Source organism: Schistocerca cancellata, chromosome 5, assembly GCF_023864275.1.
Source record: "Schistocerca cancellata isolate TAMUIC-IGC-003103 chromosome 5, iqSchCanc2.1, whole genome shotgun sequence".
Taxonomy (NCBI): Eukaryota; Metazoa; Arthropoda; class Insecta; order Orthoptera; family Acrididae; genus Schistocerca; species Schistocerca cancellata.
Window position 1 is genome coordinate 655,682,260 of NC_064630.1, and position 20,388 is coordinate 655,702,647.

Sequence of the window (20,388 nt, forward strand, 5' to 3'; positions counted from 1 at the left end):
TTCATCTTTGGCTTCCATCGCATTAGTAAATTCAACAATATGGCTTGAGAAAATGGTGCCCGTACATGTAACGACCGTTTCTGGTGACCATTATTCAGTGTATGCCACATACGTTTGTTTTATTTCTGCCAGACATTTTTGTCAATATGTTCTCATTTTTATGCTCTGGTACCTACAATATATAACCATGTTTCAATATAGTTCGATAATGACTTCGTTTATAGACAGTATTATCAAGATAAAAAAAATGGTTCAAATGGCTCTGAGCACTATGGGACTAAACTTCTGAGGTCATCAGTCCCCTAGAACTTAGAACTACTTAAACCTAACTAACCTAAGGACATCACACACATCCATGCCCGAGCCAGGATTCGAACCTGCAACCGTAGCGGTCGCGCGGTTCCAGACTGTAGCGCTTAGAACCGCTCGGCCATCCCGGCCGGCCATCAAGATAATCATTATGATATTTGAAAATATGCAAATCCCTAAATCATGAGTGTATAGTAGAATAAACGATCTATACAGTCAAATGACGGAACTTTGTGATGATGGCGTTGGTCAAAACGCGTTGATCATATAAGATGATGCAAGGAATAGCGATCCAAACTGGACAGTGACTATGAGCTGCATTGAGACTGCTGACCTCTATAAGTTTTATTATGAAAGCCACAAAAAATTTTATATTTATAAGAAATTATTTATATTTTCATGGAAGTGGAACAAACCTGGAGCACTACGTTGTATAGCCTGTCTTCTCATTATTCTCCTGTTAGCTTCAAAACTGCCAGCAGAATATTGGTGCACCCGTACATACGTGCTGGGATTAAGAGATGAAATTCGAAAGGAGGGACTCGGGTGCCGCCACGGACTCCACTGGACTCGCGAGCCAGCGCCGCCACATTGGCGATGCAACGCGCGGCTGGCCCGAAAATATCCGCGCAATATCGCCGCCGACCCAATCTCGCCAGCCAGCCGATACCTGCCGGCTCGGAATAAGGAAACCGGGTCGACCGCCTGACATGTCGGTTGCCGCGCCGCATGAAAATCTCCCCCGGGAAGCAATAAACGGCCGAATATGTTGACTCTATAACAAAACAATAAAGCAGTCGCGAGGCAGAAGCGGCGCGCAGGCCGCCGCCATAAATCCGCCCTCCAGATTTATTCCGGAAGCCTGCTCGCACGCCTGGAAGGGAGAGGGGGTCTCAAAGAGGCGCCGACTCTTGCCCCCCCCCCTGCTCCTCTGACCTCCCCCCCTCTCCCCCCGGCCCATCCCACTCCTACTGGCGAGACAGTATCTGCGAGCTGCTCCCATCCGCGCCGAGCGACTTAACAAGAAACAATTAAGCTACAGAGGTAATAAAAACTGTTATACTCGCGAAGAGTTCGTGACCGGCGTACGGCGACCCGTCCGCAACCTCACAGCCGGCAGTTACTTGCGTCTTTCCACCCCCACAGCGCGGCGCTCCTTCTCTGCACCGCTCCACATCTTTGTCTCCATCGCATCTTCTTCATCAAACTTTATTATCCGCTATAAATGGCAAGAGGGGGGGGGGGAGGCCGAAACGCGAGATGGCGCGTCTTAAATATCCAGTCTCGACTCACTTCATTAAATGGATTCCTTAGCCGGCGGCCAAAAAAAAAAAGTAAAACGAATCTGAAGCGTTATACTACCACTCTGAAACACGACAAAACTGCGGAATCATTTGACTGTATAATTTTCTGCAAGTTACATTCCACAACTTCAGCTCTTAGTAGAAAATATTTAATCATAAAATATTATATTGGTTATTACCTCTTCGATATCCGAAGTGTTCCGAAATTAAAGCGGCTTTCTGGTCTCTAGTTGTAAATCGGATCAAGTATTTCGTCCAATAGCTATCGATATAAAACTGCTGGTAGTTTCAGATGAACAACACGTTAGATGAAATCTGTAATTTCCATTTCCGATAGTATCCTTGTTTGAACCACTGAATGTTTGCTGTTAGCTAACGAACTTTTCAACAAACGAACTAACTTGTAGTGTTTGGATATTTCATTTCCTGCTAATACTGTTACTTATTTGTATACGGTTAAGTGGAAGTGCGTGTTTTATCTTCTGATGTATCCATGAATTGTTCGGTGGCTGAAATAATTGGTTTATGAATACATACTATTATTTTTACAAAAAGTTTATTCTAAAACATGACATGTTCGTAAAATTACTTCTTTATTTATTTAGAAAACTTTGCTAGTAAATATAAAGCATCACCGAGAATAAACTGTCAGTTTAGCTGTCAACGGTATTTCACGAAAGTATTCTACACAAATATAACTTACGTGATTATAGCAATTTAACAACGAATAGTCGACATTTACTCACTAATGCAATGTGGGCATCTGTTCCAACTAGATGTAAACGGACCTTTATGTACAATTTTTATAAACGTAAGTAGACTCACCAAATGTATCCGTCTACTGGTTTACTTGATAATGGCATTATAGACGAAACAAGCGTCTAGTGCAGAAGAAACTTCACTAGTTAAATTATTTACAGCTTACCTCGAACTATTCATTACAAATCTCATATTATGACCTAACCTAGGCTGCGTGCCTGGTCGAAAAGAGAATACTTCGAAAGACAATTGTCATAAAGTTTTAAGTGATTTCTGGGTGAGAATCCCTGTTTAATGGAAGGACGGTTATAGTCCTAATAATGCGATGGTGTGTCGTAAGTTGACTATTGAACTTTTGCCTCTTCCTTTTCGATGCTTTATCACAAGCAGTATCTGATTTGCCACTGGTACCACATATTATGTTACCACTTTTAGAGGCGCCAATATTAGACTTGCCCTTTGCGTTTTTCAGTGATACTGTATTATATTTTGTCGAAGAGGAAATTTGTTTTACCACTCATGCTTTATTAATATTGCATTTTAATTTTCGACTTTCAATTTCTTATAAATGGGGCTCAGTGTTTTCTATACCCACTCCACCACCCTTCTCGCCTTCTATAGCGTCGGTGTTATTACTGCCATCTTTGACGCCACCTGTTAACATCTTCCGCATTGCAGAGCGGTCGGTACAGTCTTGCCTCTGCCGCTCGGTCGTGGGACGGTAAGTCTCTTTCCGTTTATTGCATTCATGCATGGAAATTGTCTCGGTCTGTCACTAGTGTATAACTTTATCTGCGCACGTTGTCTTCACACAAGGTTTATTTCTATAGGTTCTATGCAATCGCCTTTATTTTAACTATGGACTATTATCCTTAGCAAGCTGTGTGTTTCATAAATTGGCCGTGAATGACGCGGAATGGTTCTAAGGCAATTATCCTTTCGCTATGAGTTACTCAACCATATTGAGTACTTTTACGGTTAGGTTAATACGATACTATACTTCAGTATGCCTTTATTCCTCACACCATTGTTAAGAATACTTTGTGACACTTTTTTCTTTACTAATTTCTGTACAGATCACCCGATGATGCGTCTTCAATTGACATGAGAACGTGGCTTTGAACAAAACTATTTTACAGCCGCTGCGTATCATTTCATTCAAAATCTTCAATTATAATTACAGATACCTGCTTAAGGTTATGACACTGGAATGTGTCTGGCTACTCAGCTATCTTCACTCGCTATTTCAGTTACATTTTTATGTCTTATTGGTTTCTGACTGCATCACCCTTTTAACTTTCTGATTTTTTTGGTACCTCAAGAATAGGTTTACTCGTGGGGATGTGTGTGAGTCAATCGAATATACACATCCAGTTATCCTTTTTGCTTATATGTCAAATTGGACAAAGATATGTTGAAAGACAGAAATACGTATAGATCACGATGGCAGGTCTTAATGCAATTTGATTACATCAGGTATGAGAGAATCTGAAAGCAGAATGTCAAAGTACCTCAGTATAGCTAAATTAATCCAAGTAAAAGGCTATATTTTAATTAATATTAAATTAATTACTTTAAGCACTTTGAAACATTAATTACTTTACGAAAATTAATCACAGGACTCTTTGAACGTCAGAATCGACCTTGCAAAGCTAGTTTTATAGCTTACAAAAGGTGATTACACATCGAAAGGGCTCGCATTTTCCGAAGTATATCATTTAAAATTGTAATCAGTATTATATTCGAATCTGATCTGCCAACAGTAATGTTATAATGCTTAGTGACCTGTTACTTATGAAGTAAGCAGATGCGTTTGAGACAGGAGTGTAGATTTCAACACAGGACAGAATTTCATACACGTATTCAGGCACCAACATGCAACAGCTACATCCAAGACCACCTGAATCTCTCGTATGAGACACACTTCAGTCAGTTATCGTTAGCTGCTATAAACTTTATTTAGCGAGTTTAGTGTGAGAACATGTCAGCCACATTGAATCAATTGCCGTGTAAGCGTGAGTGACATGTGTATGCTTGTTGTAAAATAATGTTGTAGTATCTTAACTTTGTTTCTTCTACTTCATGAGTTCCCACCCATGAACTATAAACACTATTTCACAGATAGTGAATCGGTGGACTTACAGCTGTGGGCAAAGCTTACGATCAAAAACGAGGGTAGGTGCTGTGCAGCTGACGTGTTACTCTTACGGTGTTTACTAGATTTATGTTAACATTTGCCTGAAGTGATCAGGTATGCCGCAAAGTACAACAAAAAAATTTACCGAGATGAGGGAAACATCCACTGCTTGGCTGCTTTTCACACTGCCTAAGTAGTTTGGTATAGTGCAACGCTCTGCAGGAAACAATAAAGACAGTACGCGTACGAAATAAATAACACTCCCGTAAGTTCTTCGATAAGCAAACAAACCGATGACCATTCGTGTCGCCCTTCCTCGTATACGCTCTGTACCTACTGTTAGTCTTATTTGGAATGTGTGCCACATATTTGGGCATTATTCTAAGACGGGACGGAAAGGTGCTTTGTAAACAATCTCTTTTGTAGACTGATTACTTTTTTCAAGTCTTCTGCCGCTGAGATGATGTCTGCCGTCTGTATTACTTACACCTGAGGCAATGTGGTCATTCGATTTCGTATCACTACAAACTGCTACACCTATGAATTTATAAAAGTCGAATGATTCTAATAGTGACTCACTGATGTTTTAGTCATACAGTACTACTTTTCTACATTTTGTGAAGCGTATAATTTTACATTTGTCTGTCTCCGAAACTAGACACTCAGCCAGCGTGGGCGACTGCCATTCGGAGGACGCGGTTTCGATTCCCGGTACCGCCACAATGGTTCGAATGGCTCTGAGCACTATGGGACTCAACTGCTGTGGTCATAAGTCCCCTAGAACTTAGAACTACTTAAACCTAACTAACCTAAGGACAGCACACAACACCCAGCCATCACGAGGCAGAGAAAATCCCTGACCCCGCCGGGAATCGAACCCGGGAACCTGGGCGTGTGAAGCGAGAACGCTACCGCACGACCACGAGATGCGGGCGGTACCGCCAGAGATTTTTCGTTTGTGAGAGGACTGGTGCGGGGTGTTATTGGCTTCGTGATGCCAACTGAGCTACCTGACCGATCAGTAGAGCCTCCACGGTCAGGAAAGTCTGCAAAACGACCTGGAGAACCGTGTGCTGACCACACGATACCGCATCCGCATGACGCCGCGACGCAGAGGATGACGCGGCGAACGGTAGACACCATTGGACCTTCACGGCCTGGCGAGAAGCTAGTTTGTAATATTACATTTATGAAGAGGTTCCGATGATTTTAGGCGTATAAATGACGCTATCACTTTCCTTTCGAAAAGCTTTTATATTTAATTATACACACATCGAACAAAGTTTTGCATCAACCCGGTTCCCACAACTCCTGAAGATAGACGTTGACTGTGGATATTATATCACAGACACAGTCCCCTTGACTGTTCAGAGATGTCACTAAACCCACCCAAAGATGCAATCAACCGTGCATGAGCAGCGTGTATTAGACCGAGGGAAGGAGGTACACAACTTGTGTTGTCTGTAGTTCAACCATGCCTAGAAGGTCGACACCGCGGTTCGGTCGCGTCCGCATTGTTACTTTGTGTCAGCAAGGGCTCTCAACAAGGAAAGTGTCCAGGCGCCTCGCAGTGAATCAAAGCGATGTTGTTCGGACATGGAGGAGATACAGAGAGACAGGAACTGTCGATTTCATGCCTCTCTCAGGACGGACAAGAGCTACTACTACAGCTGATGACCGCTACCTACGGATTATACAGGGTGTTTCAAAAATGACCGGTATATTTGAAACGGCAATAAAAACTAAACGAGCAGCGATAGAAATACACCGTTTGTTGCAATATGCTTGGGACAACAGTACATTTTCAGGCAGACAAACTTTCGAAATTACAGTAGTTACAATTTTCAACAACAGATGGCACTGCGGTCTGGGAAACTCTATAGTACGATATTTTCCACATATCCACCACGCGTAGCAATAATATGGCGTAGTCTCTGAATGAAATTACCCGAAACCTTTGACAACGTGTCTGGCGGAATGGTTTCACATGCAGATGAGATGTACTGCTTCAGCTGTTCAATTCTTTCTGGATTCTGGCGGTACACCTGGTCTTTCAAGTGTCCCCACAGAAAGAAGTCACAGGGGTTCATGTCTGGCGAACAAGGAGGCCAATCCACGCCGCCTCCTGTATGTTTCGGATAGCCCAAAGCAATCACACGATCATCGAAATATTCATTCAGGAATTAAAGACGTCGGCCGTGCGATGTGGCCGGGCACCATAAACCACGAGGTGTTCGCAGTGTCGTCTAAGGCAGTTTGTACCGCCACAAATTCACGAAGAATGTCCAGATAGCGTGATGCAGTAATCGTTTCGGATCTGAAAAATGGGCCAATGATTCCTTTGGAAGAAATGGCGGCTCAGACCAGTACTTTTTGAGGATGCAGGGACGATGGGACTGCAACATGGGGCTTTTCGGTTCCCCATATGCGCCAGTTCTGTTTATTGACGAAGCCGTCCAGGTAAAAATAAGCTTCGTCAGTAAACCAAATGCTGCTCACATGCATATCGCCGTCATCAATCCTGTGCACTATATCGTTAGCGAATGTCTCTCGTGCAGCAATGGTAGCGGCGCTGAGGGGTTGCCGCGTTTGAATTTTGTATGGATAGAGGTGTAAACTCTGGCGCATGAGACGATACGTGGACGTTGGCGTCATTTGGACCGCAGCTGCAACACGGCGAACGGAACTATAGACCTATACCTCTAACGGCGATCAGTTGTAGAATTTTGGAACACTTATTGTGTTCGAGTATAATGACTTTTCTGGAGACTAGAAATCTACTCTGTAGGAATCAGCATGGGTTTCGAAAAAGACGGTCATGTGAAACCCAGCTCGCGCTATTCGTCCACGAGACTCAGAGGGCCATAGACACGGGTTCACAGGTAGATGCCGTGTTTCTTGACTTCCGCAAGGCGTTCGATACAGTTCCCCACAGTCGTTTAATGAACAAAGTAAGAGCATATGGACTATCAGACCAATTGTGTGATTGGATTGAGGAGTTCCTAGATAACAGGACGCAGCATGTTATTCTCAATGGAGAGAAGTCTTCCGAAGTAAGAGTAATGTAAGGTGTGCCGCAGGGGAGTGTCATAGGACCGTTGCTATTCACAATATACATAAATGACCTGGTGGATGACATCGGTAGTTCACTGAGGCTTTTTGCAGATGATGCTGTGGTGTATCGAGAGGTTGTAACAATGGAAAATTGTACTGAAATGCAGGAGGATCTGCAGCGAATTGACGCATGGTGCAGGGAATGGCAACTGAATCTCAATGTAGACAAGTGTAATGTGCTGCGAATACACAGAAAGATAGATCCTTTATCATTTAGCTACAAAATAGCAGGTCAGCAACTGGAAGCAGTTAATACCATAAATTATCTGGGAGTACGCATTAGGAGTGATTTAAAATGGAATGTTCATATAATGTTGATTGTCGGTAAAGCAGATGCCAGACTGAGATTCATTGGAAGAATCCTAAGGAAATGCAATCCGAAAACAAAGGAAGTAGGTTACAGTACGCTTGTTCGCCCACTGCTTGAATACTGCTCAGCAGTGTGGGATCCGTACCAGATAGGGTTGATACAAGACATAGAGAAGATCCAACGGAGAGCAGCGCGCTTCGTTACAGGATCATTTAGTAATCGCGAAAGCGTTACGGAGATGATAGATAAACTCCAGTGGAAGACTCTGCAGGAGAGACGCTCAGTAGCTCGGTACGGGCTTTTGTCAAAGTTTCGAGAACATACCTTCACCGAAGAGTCAAGCAGTATATTGCTCCCTCCTACGTATATCTCGCGAAGAGACCATGAGGATAAAATCAGAGAGATTAGAGCCCACACAGAGGCATACCGACAATCCTTCTTTCCACGAACAATACGAGACTGGAATAGAAGGGAGAACCGATAGAGGTACTGAAGGTACCCTCCGCCACACACCGTCAGGTGGCTTGCGGAGTATGGATGTAGATGTAGATGTTGGATCACCTGCTGCACTAGCTGCGCGTTGCCCTCTGTGGTTGCCGTACGCGGTCGCCCTACCTTTCCAGCACGTTCATCCGTCACGTTCCCAGTCCGTTGAAATTTTTCAAACAGATCCTTTATTGTATCGCTTTTCTGTCCTTTGGTTACATTAAACCTCCGTTGAAAACTTCGTCTTGTTGCAACAACACTGTGTTCTAGGCGGTGGAATTCCAACACCAGAAAAATCCTCTGTTCTAAGGAATAAACCATGTTGTCTACAGCACACTTGCACGTTGTGAACAGCACACGCTTACAGCAGAAAGACGACGTACAGAATGGCGCACCCACAGACTGCGTTGTCTTCTATATCTTTCACATCACTTGCAGCGCCATCTGTTGTTGAAAATTGTAACTACTGTAATTTCGAAAGTTTGTCCGCCTGAAAATGAGCTGTTGTCCCAAGCATATTGCAACAAACGGTGTATTTCTATCGCTGCTCGTTTAGTTTTTATTGCCGTTTCAAATATACCGGTCATTTTTGAAACACCCTGTAGCTCCGAGGAACCTTGGCAGCAACGACACAATGTTGAATAATGCTTTTCGTGGAGCCACAGGACTTCGTGTTATGGCTGAAACTGTGCGCAATAGTCTGCATGATGCGCGAATTCACTCCTGACGCCCATGGCGAGATCCATCTTTGCAACCATGACACCGTGCAGTGCGGTTCAGGTGGGCCCAACAACATGCCGAGTGGACCGCCCACGATTGGCATCAAGTTCTCTTCACCGATGAGTGACGCGTATGCCTTCAACCAGACAATCGTTGGAGACGTGTTTGGAGGCAACCCTGTCAGGCTAAACGCCTTAGACACACTGTCCAGCGAGTGCAGCAGGGTGGAGGTTACCTGCTGTTTTAGGAAAGCTTTATGTAGGGTCGACGTACGCCGCTAGTGGTCTTGGGAGGCGGCGTAACGGCTGTACGATACGTGAGTTCCATCCTGCGACCGATAGTGGAACCATACTGGCGTTTTATTGGCGAGGCATTCGTCTTCATGGACGACAATTTGCGCTTCCATTGTGCACATCTTGTGAGTGAGTTCCTTCAGGATAACGAAATCGCTCGACTGGAGTGGCCAGCATGTTCTCCAGACATGAACCCTGTCGAACATGCCTGGGATAGATTGAAAAAGGCTGTTTATGGACGACTTGACCCACCAACCACTCGGAGGGATCTACGCTGAATCGCCGTTGAGGAGTGGGACAATCTTGAGCAACAGTGTCTTGATGAACTTGCGGATAGTACGCCACGACGAATACAGGCAAGCATCAATGCAAGACGACGTGCTACAGGGTATTAGAGGTACCTGTGCGTACTGCAGTCTGGACCACCCCCTTAAAGGTCTCGCTGTATGGTGGTACGACTTGCAATGTGTGGTTTTCATGAGCAATTAAAAGGGCGGAAATGATGTTTCTCTTGATTTCTACAGCAATTTTTCTGTACCGGTTCCGGAACTTTTGGAACCGAGGTGATGCTAAACTTTTTTTGATGTGTGTTTATCTGACGACAACTGCATGTTCTTTTCTTTCTGTTGTTGTTACTGTGATGCTAGTGCGACTACCACTTAATTCTTTCTTTAGAGAGATAAGTTATGTCTACAATCTGTAATTCACAAGCATCCAATTTGAAATGAGGCCATGGTATAGTAAATTAGTATTAAGTGTCTCCAAACGTGTCAGCCGCCTGAGACCTTATCATTTAAATGCGCAACACATCATAAGACCGTCGCTATCATCCTGAACCGCGAACACCTCTATTATGCCTTTGTTGCTACTATTTTGCTGACGCAATTACTCATCGGCAGTCGGAGTAAGAACGCAGCTTATGAGAGGGACATTTTTCCAGTCATCAATCGCCTGACAAAAGGACGTATGCTAATTGGGCAGTAGTTTCCCCGGTGAGACCACTTGAAGAGCGAGCGACATAGAAGGTACCTGTTACAGCTGAACACTCACATGAGCGCGTGAGAGAATGACTTATATGAGTTACTTCCTGAATATTCCCAAAACATTTTTAAAAGAGTCACAACAGGGACAGAGGGGTGGGGGGCGGTAGGGTATACTATAGCGCAGAGAATAATTGAGTGGTATTAGTAAAATTGAGATTTGCCTACTCATCCGTATAACCATGAATGTTAATGTGAAGCTTCCGGGACAGGGAGATGCAAAACTCACCCGATGGAGTAACAAAAAGAGCCAGTGCACCAGCTGGGCTGAATGTGGTTTTCAGGCGGCTTTCCACATCACCCTAGGTGAATTCTGCGCTTTTACCCGAGTCCCGCCACTGTTAACACGATTCGCAAACATTACACTTTAGCTCACTTCCACGTAAGTAGCACTACACGCGGACAGTTGGGGTATACGTATTCCGTCGAAACGGCTCAGGAGATGGCGACAGGAAGGCAATCCTTTACTCATAACCATGCCAAACATGTACATAACAATGCCGACCCTGTGGTGATGCGGGACGAGTGCACAAAAAAAAGGAAGAACAAGTAATTTATGTTTCCTAAGGATGAACGAATTAAACTTGTGGCACCAGAGAAAAACAATTCGTTCCTAAAAAAATCTCAGTATATATATATATATATATATATATATATATATATATATATATATATGTGTGTGTGTGTGTGTGTGTGTGTGTGTGTGTGTGTGTACGTACAGGAGTTAGTTGGCTTTGATTTACCCTTATTTAATTCTAAGAATTTACGACATGACATTTATTATTTGACGCACTGGACACTTCTACGTAAAATGCGCCAAAGAAATAGATTAAACTGTATAACGTTCTTGCGGGTTTGCCGTTTATAAAAACAGAAAGAAAATCCATTAAAAGTAATACAGAAATATAAAACTGCATATCGTAGCTGCTAATGCGACGATTTTCCAGACACGTTCTATTTGGCGCATTGTGAGACCGTTTCAAAATTCTCTCTTCTTATCTACAAAAAGAGCTATATGGGAGCTGTGACACGTGTTACAGTCTAGTGAAATGTCCTCCCATTCATTTCTTCACAGCCTTACGTCAATTTCACTGCGAACCGTATTTGGTATCCATAGACACTAGGTTGAACGTAAGTTTTGTGATAGGAAACCGACAAAAAAGGTTTTTAGGCAGTTTTCATATCAACAGTCTATAGAATTTAAGGCTGTTATTTCATTATATAAAATTTCACTTTATAATTTATGATTGCAATGACAGCTTTCTCTGCTGTTAAAATGTCGTTATTCGCCTGCATTGAAGAATACAGTCACTATGGTAGTTCTGTATATTGCAGTTCACAGTGACCGGTACAACCGTCATAATGCTTCAGCAGGGAATTGGGAATTTTTGTTGTTACCAGTGGCTAGTACAATGTCGACAGATAATGCCGTTACACCTGAACCGAATGCATGTAACAGTAACAAGTAAGATATTTAAGATTTGAGTCCATGTCCAAAGCACAAAAAAGAAAATATCTCGCAGGGAATGGAGATGTCTCACGAACAGTTCGGTTAGGAGCCACCAAGTTCACTGACGTCGATCACGTGGGAGATGAAAACTTCTCGCCTGGGAAGTGTATCGGCTGTCTCTCGCTCCGGTCATCCATCAACCTAAAGGGAAACGTCTGCCGAAGTTGGTGCGTCAGCGATGCATTTGCCCTGCAAGTCGACCAGAAAGCGTGCTGCAGAAAGTGGAGTTAAAAGAAGCACAGTGTAGCTCCACTTGAAAATGGGCACTGCAGCTGGTGAAGCAGATGAGTAGGCATGCGAAGCTGTGCAGGGTTAAAGGTGCTGCACATACAGATGTTATGGGACAACTAATGTGTCATTAAAATGGCAAGCGCATATTTGCGCGTGTAAAAGAACTTCCTGGTCACCCTTTAGTATAATTATTGCGACAGAAAATATTTTGTATAAAAAGTGCGTTTGTTAATTGGAGTTCTGAAATTCGCGCTAAAACGCTCTCGCTCGTCGCGTGGACCTATTATGATGTCTATGATCTTACTAATCATAGACATCATAATAGTTCCACGCGATGAGGGAGAGCTCTTTAGCGCGAATTTCAGAACTCCAATTAACAAACGCACTTTTTATACAGAATATCGGTCCGACACTAAGGGTCTTACGGCTTTTTGTACATTTCCATCCGTATCTCGTTGACGAACAAAGCCGCGCGGGATTAGCCGAGCGGTCGTAGTAGCTGCTGCAGTCATGGACTGTGCGGCTGGTCCCGGCGGAGGTTCGAGTCCTTCCTTGGGCATGGGTGTGTGTGTTTGTCCTCAGGATAATTTTGGTTAAGTAGTGTGTAAGCTTAGGGACTGATGACCTTAGCAGCTAAGTCCCATAATATTTCACACACATTTGAACATTTTTTTGAGGAACAAAGTCGTATGAAAACGATTTTGCCTAGCCTGAAGTGCTCAAGAATCTGCTCCTGAAACACTTTTATGGGGCTTGATTTGGAGAAAGTTGGTATCAAATTAAATCAAGTTTCCATAAAATCGAGTTCACTTATGACTATTAAAATTCCGCTATCATTTTTCTAAAATTCTTAGCGATTTTACAAACTGGAGCACATGTGTTCGACTGGGAGGAACAGAGAATTTTACACCAGAAACGTAGCGTTTGAGAGATGAAGGGTTCGTTAATTCATTTGAGTTGTTTTCTGAAAAATTCAACTTAAGAGGACAGTGCAAAATAAGGGCGTCTGCGTCTTTTGTGATGATACCTCGCCGGGAGGCCTACCCACTACTGGCCGCGATATTTCTGGTGACTGCCCCACCCATTGGGGCTCCAACAGAGGAGTCTGAGGTCCAGCGGCTACAGATGGGCGTTACTGAACATGATACTGCGACTGACGATGACGAGGAGAAAACTCGTCGAAACGTAGCCACAACAGGGAGTCATGACTCGGCTGTTAACAAAAGAAGGTTTCATCAAGGAAATTCACCGTGAAAGCCACCACTCACAGGAAGACATTGGCTTGTTTTAAATGTCTGCGGTACGAGCCTTTAATGTGGACCATTATCCAGCAGTCTGGGTATAAATGCGGCCTTCAGTTCATTCCAGATGTCGAATGCGGTTTGTTAGTAATAGCTGTAAAAGATGTGTACAGAGTCGGCTGTACTTCGGGGGGGAGGGGGGGTGGGTGCTTGTTTGCCCAATAGCGAGGTAATGGCGTTCAGCATCAGCAGACAGGTTAAGGCCAAACGTTGTGCCGCACGGGACTCACGTGACCTAGGACACAATGTACCTGTTCGGCGTACCAGAGTGCTCGCTCCACAACTAGGTGTTCCCGGGCCACGGTCAGGGGAAACTCACCGAGGTGAGCGGGCGTGATGACGGCGGAGGCGCCGTCCCAGACGACGAGCCCGGTGTTGTTGACGAGCGTGGGCGGCTCGTCGTTGACGGGCGCCACGTGGACGCGCACCGTGGCGGGCTCGCTGCGCTTCTCGCCGGCCACGCCCACCACCACCAGGTCGTCGCTCAGCGTCTCGCTCCCGTCGTGCTCGTACTGCAACACACACCCGTAGAACGGCATGTCAACAGTCCTATGCAGCTACCGCCAAAACTTACAAATGCGGACAACTTTCCAATTAATTTTCTGTTCTAGGAGGTTCTTGATTACGACACTCCACTCGGAATTGATAAAAGCTATATTATTACTCACAGCGAGTGGTTCGTGTAAGACCATCCAAATTCATACAGTCGCAACACCAAACTCTAATTAATGTAGAGTAATGAAATTTCGGGACTATGTTTGTGTAGGTGACATGTGTAAGTGATTAATATTGCATGCTCACAGCTTAATTTAAGCGCGAGATATGCCTTTGGAAATGTGAAATGCTGGTACATTAATAACCGGTGTCACCGCTACAATGCTGAAAGTAATCTACATCTAACCATCCACTTCTGTTTCACTACAGGATAAACTACAAACACGCCACCATCGGGTGCATGCAATCTATCCTTTCTAAACACCGTCTGTGCCTTTGTAAAAATTTCGGCAGAATCTACCTCTGGCTTCACCCAGCTTTCCGTGCCTATAACGATTTCAGCTTCGGTGCTTTCTATCAGCGCTTGAAGTTCCGGTGCTTTACCAACGCAGCTTCAACAGTTTACAGTTACAATACAGATTGCTGCTTGGTGCCGGCCGTTGTGGCCGAGCGGTTCTAGGCGCTTCAGTCTGGAACCACGCGACCGCTACGGTCGCAGGTTCGAATCCTGCCTCGGGCATAAATGTGTGTGATGTCCTTATGTTAGTTAGGTTTAAGTGGTTCTAAGTTCTAGGGGACTGATGACCTCAGATGTTGAGTCCCATAGTGCTCAAAGCCATTTTTTGCTGCTTGGTCCCCGCATGTCCTGACTTTGTCCTGCACCCTTTGAGGCTGTTGCCCTTTCTGTACTTGCCCGAGGCCATCTAACCATCATCATCATCATTTAAGACTGATTATGCCTTTCAGCGTTCAGTCTGGAGCATAGCCCCCCTTATACAGTTCCTCCATGATCCCCTATTCAGTGCTAACATTGGTGCCTCTTCTGATGTTAAACCTATTACTTCAAAATCATTCTTAACCGAATCCAGGTACCTTCTCCTCGGTCTGCCCCGACTCCTCCTACCCTCTACTGCTGAATCCATGAGTCTCTTGGGTAACCTTGCTTCTCCCATGCGTGTAACATGACCCCACCATCTAAGCCTGTTCGCCCTGACAGCTACATCTGTAGAGTTCATTCCCAGTTTTTCTTTGATTTACTCATTGTGGACACCCTCCTGCCATTGTTCCCATCTACTAGTACCTGCAATCATCCTAGCTACTTTCATATCCGTAACCTCAACCTTTTTGATAAGGTAACCTGAATCCACCCATCTTTCGCTCCCATACAACAAAGTTGGTCGAAAGATTGAACGGTGCACAGATAACTTAGTCTTGGTACTGAGTTCCTTCTTGCAGAAGAGAGTAGATCGTAGCTGAGCGCTCACTGCATTAGCTTTGCTACACCTCGCTTCCAGTTCTTTCACTATGTTGCCATCCTGTGAGAATATGCATCCTAAGTACTTGAAACCGTCCACCTGTTCTAACTTTGTTCCTCCTATTTGGCACTCAATCCGTTTATATTTCTTTCCCACTGACATTACTTTCGTTTTGGAGATGCTAATCTTCATACCGTAGTCCTTACATAAAAATGCCCAGTCCACGCCACACTACCCCTGCTACCCGTGTAGCCGCCTGCTGAGTGTAGTGGACTCCTGACCTATCCAGCGGAACCCGAAACCCCACCACCCTATGGCGCAAGTCGAGGAATCTGCAGCCTACACGGTCGCAGAACCGTCTCAGCCTCTGCTTCATACCCTCCACTCGACTCTATACCAGAGGTCCGCAGTCAGTCCTGTCAACGATGCTGCAGATGGTGAGCTCTGCTTTCATCCCGCTAACGAGACATGCAAACATCCATTGCAAGACGTCAGTTTGTGGGCTGGAGTTCCGTGCCGGTTGCAGTTCGTCGCTTAGTAAATGGACGGTTAATGCTGGTTGTTGATGACGCTGGACTGGTGTTCGACTGCAGAGAGATGCGGTGCTTTGACAGGCCAAGGCAACATGTTGACAAATGCTGGATTGCAACATGTTGTGTTACAACAACGGCATTTAGGCGAACCTTATTCTGTTGAAAACATCCCGTAGAATGCTGTTCAGGAATGGCAGCACAACAGGTCGTATTACCAGACTGACGTTAAATTCCAGTCTGGGTGCGTGGGACAGCCGCGAGAATGCTTCTGTCGTCATACGAAATCGCACCTCAGACCCTTAGCTCCAGGTGTAGGTCCAGCACGAAGTAAGGTTGGTTGGACGGCCTCAACAGGCCTCGTCCTAACTCAAACATGGACATCACTGGCCCGGAGGCAGAAACAACTTTCATCAGAAAACACACAGACCTCCGCCCTGCCGTCCAGTGACCTCTTGCTTCTGACCACTAAACTGGTAATTGGCTGTAGTTTGGGTTCAGCTGTATGCGCGCTACGGGGCGCCTGGCTCGGATCTATCCTTGAAGTAACCGATTTGTAACGGCTCGTTGTCTCGCTGTAGCGCTAACTGCTGCTGAAATTGCTGCTGCAGACGTAGCACGATGCGCCATAGCTGTACGCTGAACACGATGGTGTTGACTCCCAGTATCAGCACGTGGCCGTCAGCAGCTCGGTCTTCTTGAGACCGTACATTCTTGTGACCACCGCTGCCAGCAGTCACGTGTAGTGGCAACATTCTTGCCTAGTCTTTTTTGGAGTATCATAGGAGGAACATACAGCTTCTCGTAGGCCCAATCGAACTCAGTGAGGTGTTGGTAATGGCGCCACTGTCGCCTTAAAGGCGTTCGTCACTAAAATCAACTCACGACGTGCAATCTCAGAGGTAACTAACGATCGCGACTGTTATAGCGTTTATTTGAAGCAAACCTGGTTTGTATGCTCATATTGGTGCACTAGCGCCACTCCTAAGCAACTGGCGCGAAAGTTGAACGGACATCATATATCAGGTGCAGAAACACGCCTGTTAACTTTCGTGTATGTCTCTAACCATTACCCACCAAGTTTATACAGTATATCAGGTGCAGAAACACGCCTACTAACTTTCGTGTATGTCTCTAACCATTACCCACCAAGTTTATACTTGGAGGCACAACATCGTTTTTACAGTCTGCGGAAACCAAGTCACAGATGTTGGCCACTAACAGAATCGCGTATACGATATGGTGTATTGAATCACGGAAACTGGTAGCCATATTATAAAATCATCGAAAGAACTGATATAGGTGTTCCATACTATTACATAAGTGAACAGTCAAAGTCCCTCAAACCTTCAATCAAAAGAATGGACATACAAAATCAACAGGATGTTTGCAAGTAACGAAGGAAATGTAACTCGGAATAATAACTGCGTTGTGTGTGTGTGAGTGTGTGTGTGTGTGTGTGTGTGTGTGTGTGTGTGTGTGTGTGTGCGTGAGAGAGAGAGAGAGAGAGAGAGAGAGAGAGAGAGAGAGAATGTTTTTTGGTATGGGAGATGGGAGAAGGTGCGTTACACAACTGCTACGGAAGCTACTGTTAAATAATACAATTGGCGAGAAGAAGAATTCGAGTTGGCCGGTCAGTTGTATGGACACACCCACAGAATAGAGAAACGCTGGCGGTCTTCCTAGTGTGGGACACTTCAGTATTATCCTTTATGAAAAACAGCTCACTTCTGGGTGTGAAATAAGGCATTCCACCATTTTCTGGAAGGTAATGGAAGATTTTACTTGTGTGCGTAAGTGATGACTGCTAATAGCATTTATAGCTAGTAGCCGCTTGTACACGTCCAGTTTTCTCTGAAGCCACAAAACGCGCACAGGCACCACTGGACAGTGGGTGTGCACTGCCCATGAGTTTCACAAACTTTCTCATTGAGTGACTGCTTCTTTTAATTTTTTTGTCGTGACTTCTCTGACTGGTTTATGCAGCCCGTCACAGATTCCTTTCCTGTCATTACCTCTTCACCTCGGAGTAACATCTGCACCCCTGTCACCACAGTTATTTGTTGGGTACGTTCCCCTCTCTCTTTCCTCCTACACTGCTTACCCTCTGTGGCTCACTCAGCCACAGTGAAAGATAATCTTTGATATGTTAAGGCATGTTCTACCGTCACGTCCGTACGTCCTGTCAATTTTCTCATAAGTTCCTCAACCCGCCGATGTATAAATAACAAGTAGTAGTACTCAGGATGTGAGCTGTGTGAAGGGCTTATTCATTTCTTACCAGTTCATGTAATTTACAGTATATTTCCATAGCACCATATCTCGAACACTTTTCGGTTTTCCTGCTATAAATGATGCATATAACAATTTTATTTACTAAACTAGCTTCGAGCCCGTGCTTCGCTTGCATACACAGTATGGCCCTGCAGAGATATTGTTGCTGTTTTTATTTAACCGAATTTTCATGTCGTTCACAAACTGCAACACGTTCTAAGCTTTTCACGCTAATTAAGGCAATATAAGCATGGTTTTTTCGGAATGTGCTTGAGAGCAAAAAGCGATTCTGTTCGGTCGGGTCCATAGTTTTCGTAGGGATATTACCATAGCAACTCTCATTCCCTAACAGACATATCTTTGTAAATTTTCTTTACTTCACATCTATGATCACAAATTTTTTGTCATCAGACTACCGGTTTCGGTCTATAATTACCATCTTCAGATCTGTTTTATGTCCTAATATACTGGAGCCACAGTGGAATTGTCAAATCTTAAACAGAAAATCAGCGCCAGCATCGTCAAATATATATAAATAACAACATACGCAAGAATCATCTTGTCAGCTTTGCATATGCTGTTATTTATATGCATTTGACGATGCTGGCGCTGATTTTGTTTGTACCATTTGACGATGCCACTATGGCTCCAGTATATTCCCCCATGTTCTTATAAAACAGATCTGGAGATCGTCATTATAGACCGAAAAAGGTAGTTTGATGAAAAAAAAAATGTGACCATGGACATGAAGTAAAGGAAAATTGATTCTATATTCGGATCACTGTTCAATTCGCGACCATATCGCTGCCTGTGTATTTCTTTATATCTAAGTGTAACACCAGTTTTAAAATTTTTTTAATGCCACTAAATATTTTCTTAAAATTTTAATCTTCTATTGCAGTCCCTTAGAAGTTGAATTTTCAGAAATATTGAAACTCGCATGTTTTTTTATTTATTACCGAGAAGTGAAATACCAACGTTCATAGATGTAGCTTTAAAAATAGTGTAATACTTCTTTAATAATATTTTACTTTCAAAGAAAGCTTTCGCCCACTATTTCATCCCCATAGGGTTATATTTCGAAAAACCCTGAAACACGTACTTCTTTATTTCTGAGCGAGAGACGAAATACCATTACTTCTGAGCGAGAAACGAAATACCAGTTTTCGTTGGTTTAGCTTGAAAACTGCCTAAATAGCGAAATTTTTCAAAACCGCCCTTCGTCCCCTATTTCATCCATTAGGTACGGAATTTCGAAAACTCCCTTCTTAAAAGATGCCTACTGTGTACGATCCACGCCTTCCCAAATTTTAAGTTTCTATCCTTGGCGGTTTGGGCTGGGCGATGAACAGTCTGTCTGTCAGTCAGTCAGTGTGGACATTGCCTTTTGTATATGGAGATTAATTTCGTATACTCAAGCGCTACTAGTTCATAACTAATAAATTTAATTAGCCTTCATTATACTTCTAACATTAATTGTATTTTTAACTAAATTCCATCACTTCAGGATATAGATTCAGATGAAGAAAGCTGCCTAGATAGATACCACGACAAATAATATCTTAGTAAAGTAAGCAGTCTCATCTCTCTTCTGTTAGACACCGTATTTAAATTTGTTACTAAATATGTTTACCACTCATAGTGACGTCAAACTTCGTCTTTATAACTGCCCAGTGTAACACGCGCCCTGTTGGGGAGTTTGTAAAAATGTTCTCCTATCTGGAGAACTGTTTAGCGCAGTCAGGTAGCTTGGAGGCACCACAATGAACGGACGTGTGCACTATGGAGCCGACAACGCGAGAGCGCCAGTCAGTCAACGCAACGTGTAGTAATCCCGGCTGCTAGCTACGATATAGCTTGTTTCTGTGATTCGGTAACGTAATTTTTTATATGGCTCTAGTGACCTGCCCCAGCTTCGTAAGATTGTCATCAAAAATCTTCTTGTCTTGCTTTATGGGCTATTGTGTAGAGATTAAAATTCAGAGGACAACGTTAGGAACTATCATCACTGCAGTACCAGGTCGGTGCGAGCTACATTTTCTCTCTAATCTTTCCCCCACCGTCCTGCACATCCTTTAAAAGATAATTCTACACCATAAA

The 20,388-nt window shown here is 44.0% G+C and overlaps 1 protein-coding gene across 1 annotated transcript in view; it reads right to left on the bottom strand.

Annotated features, from left to right (window-relative positions):
• Window positions 1–20,388, bottom strand: part of LOC126188743 (chondroitin sulfate proteoglycan 4) — a 589,355-nt gene that overhangs the window by 90,341 nt on the left and 478,626 nt on the right. Inside the window, exon 17 of the mRNA XM_049930352.1 lies at window positions 13,834–14,026. Within this exon, the coding sequence (XP_049786309.1) occupies window positions 13,834–14,026 (193 nt within the window). The remainder of the gene's footprint in view (window positions 1–13,833; window positions 14,027–20,388) is intronic.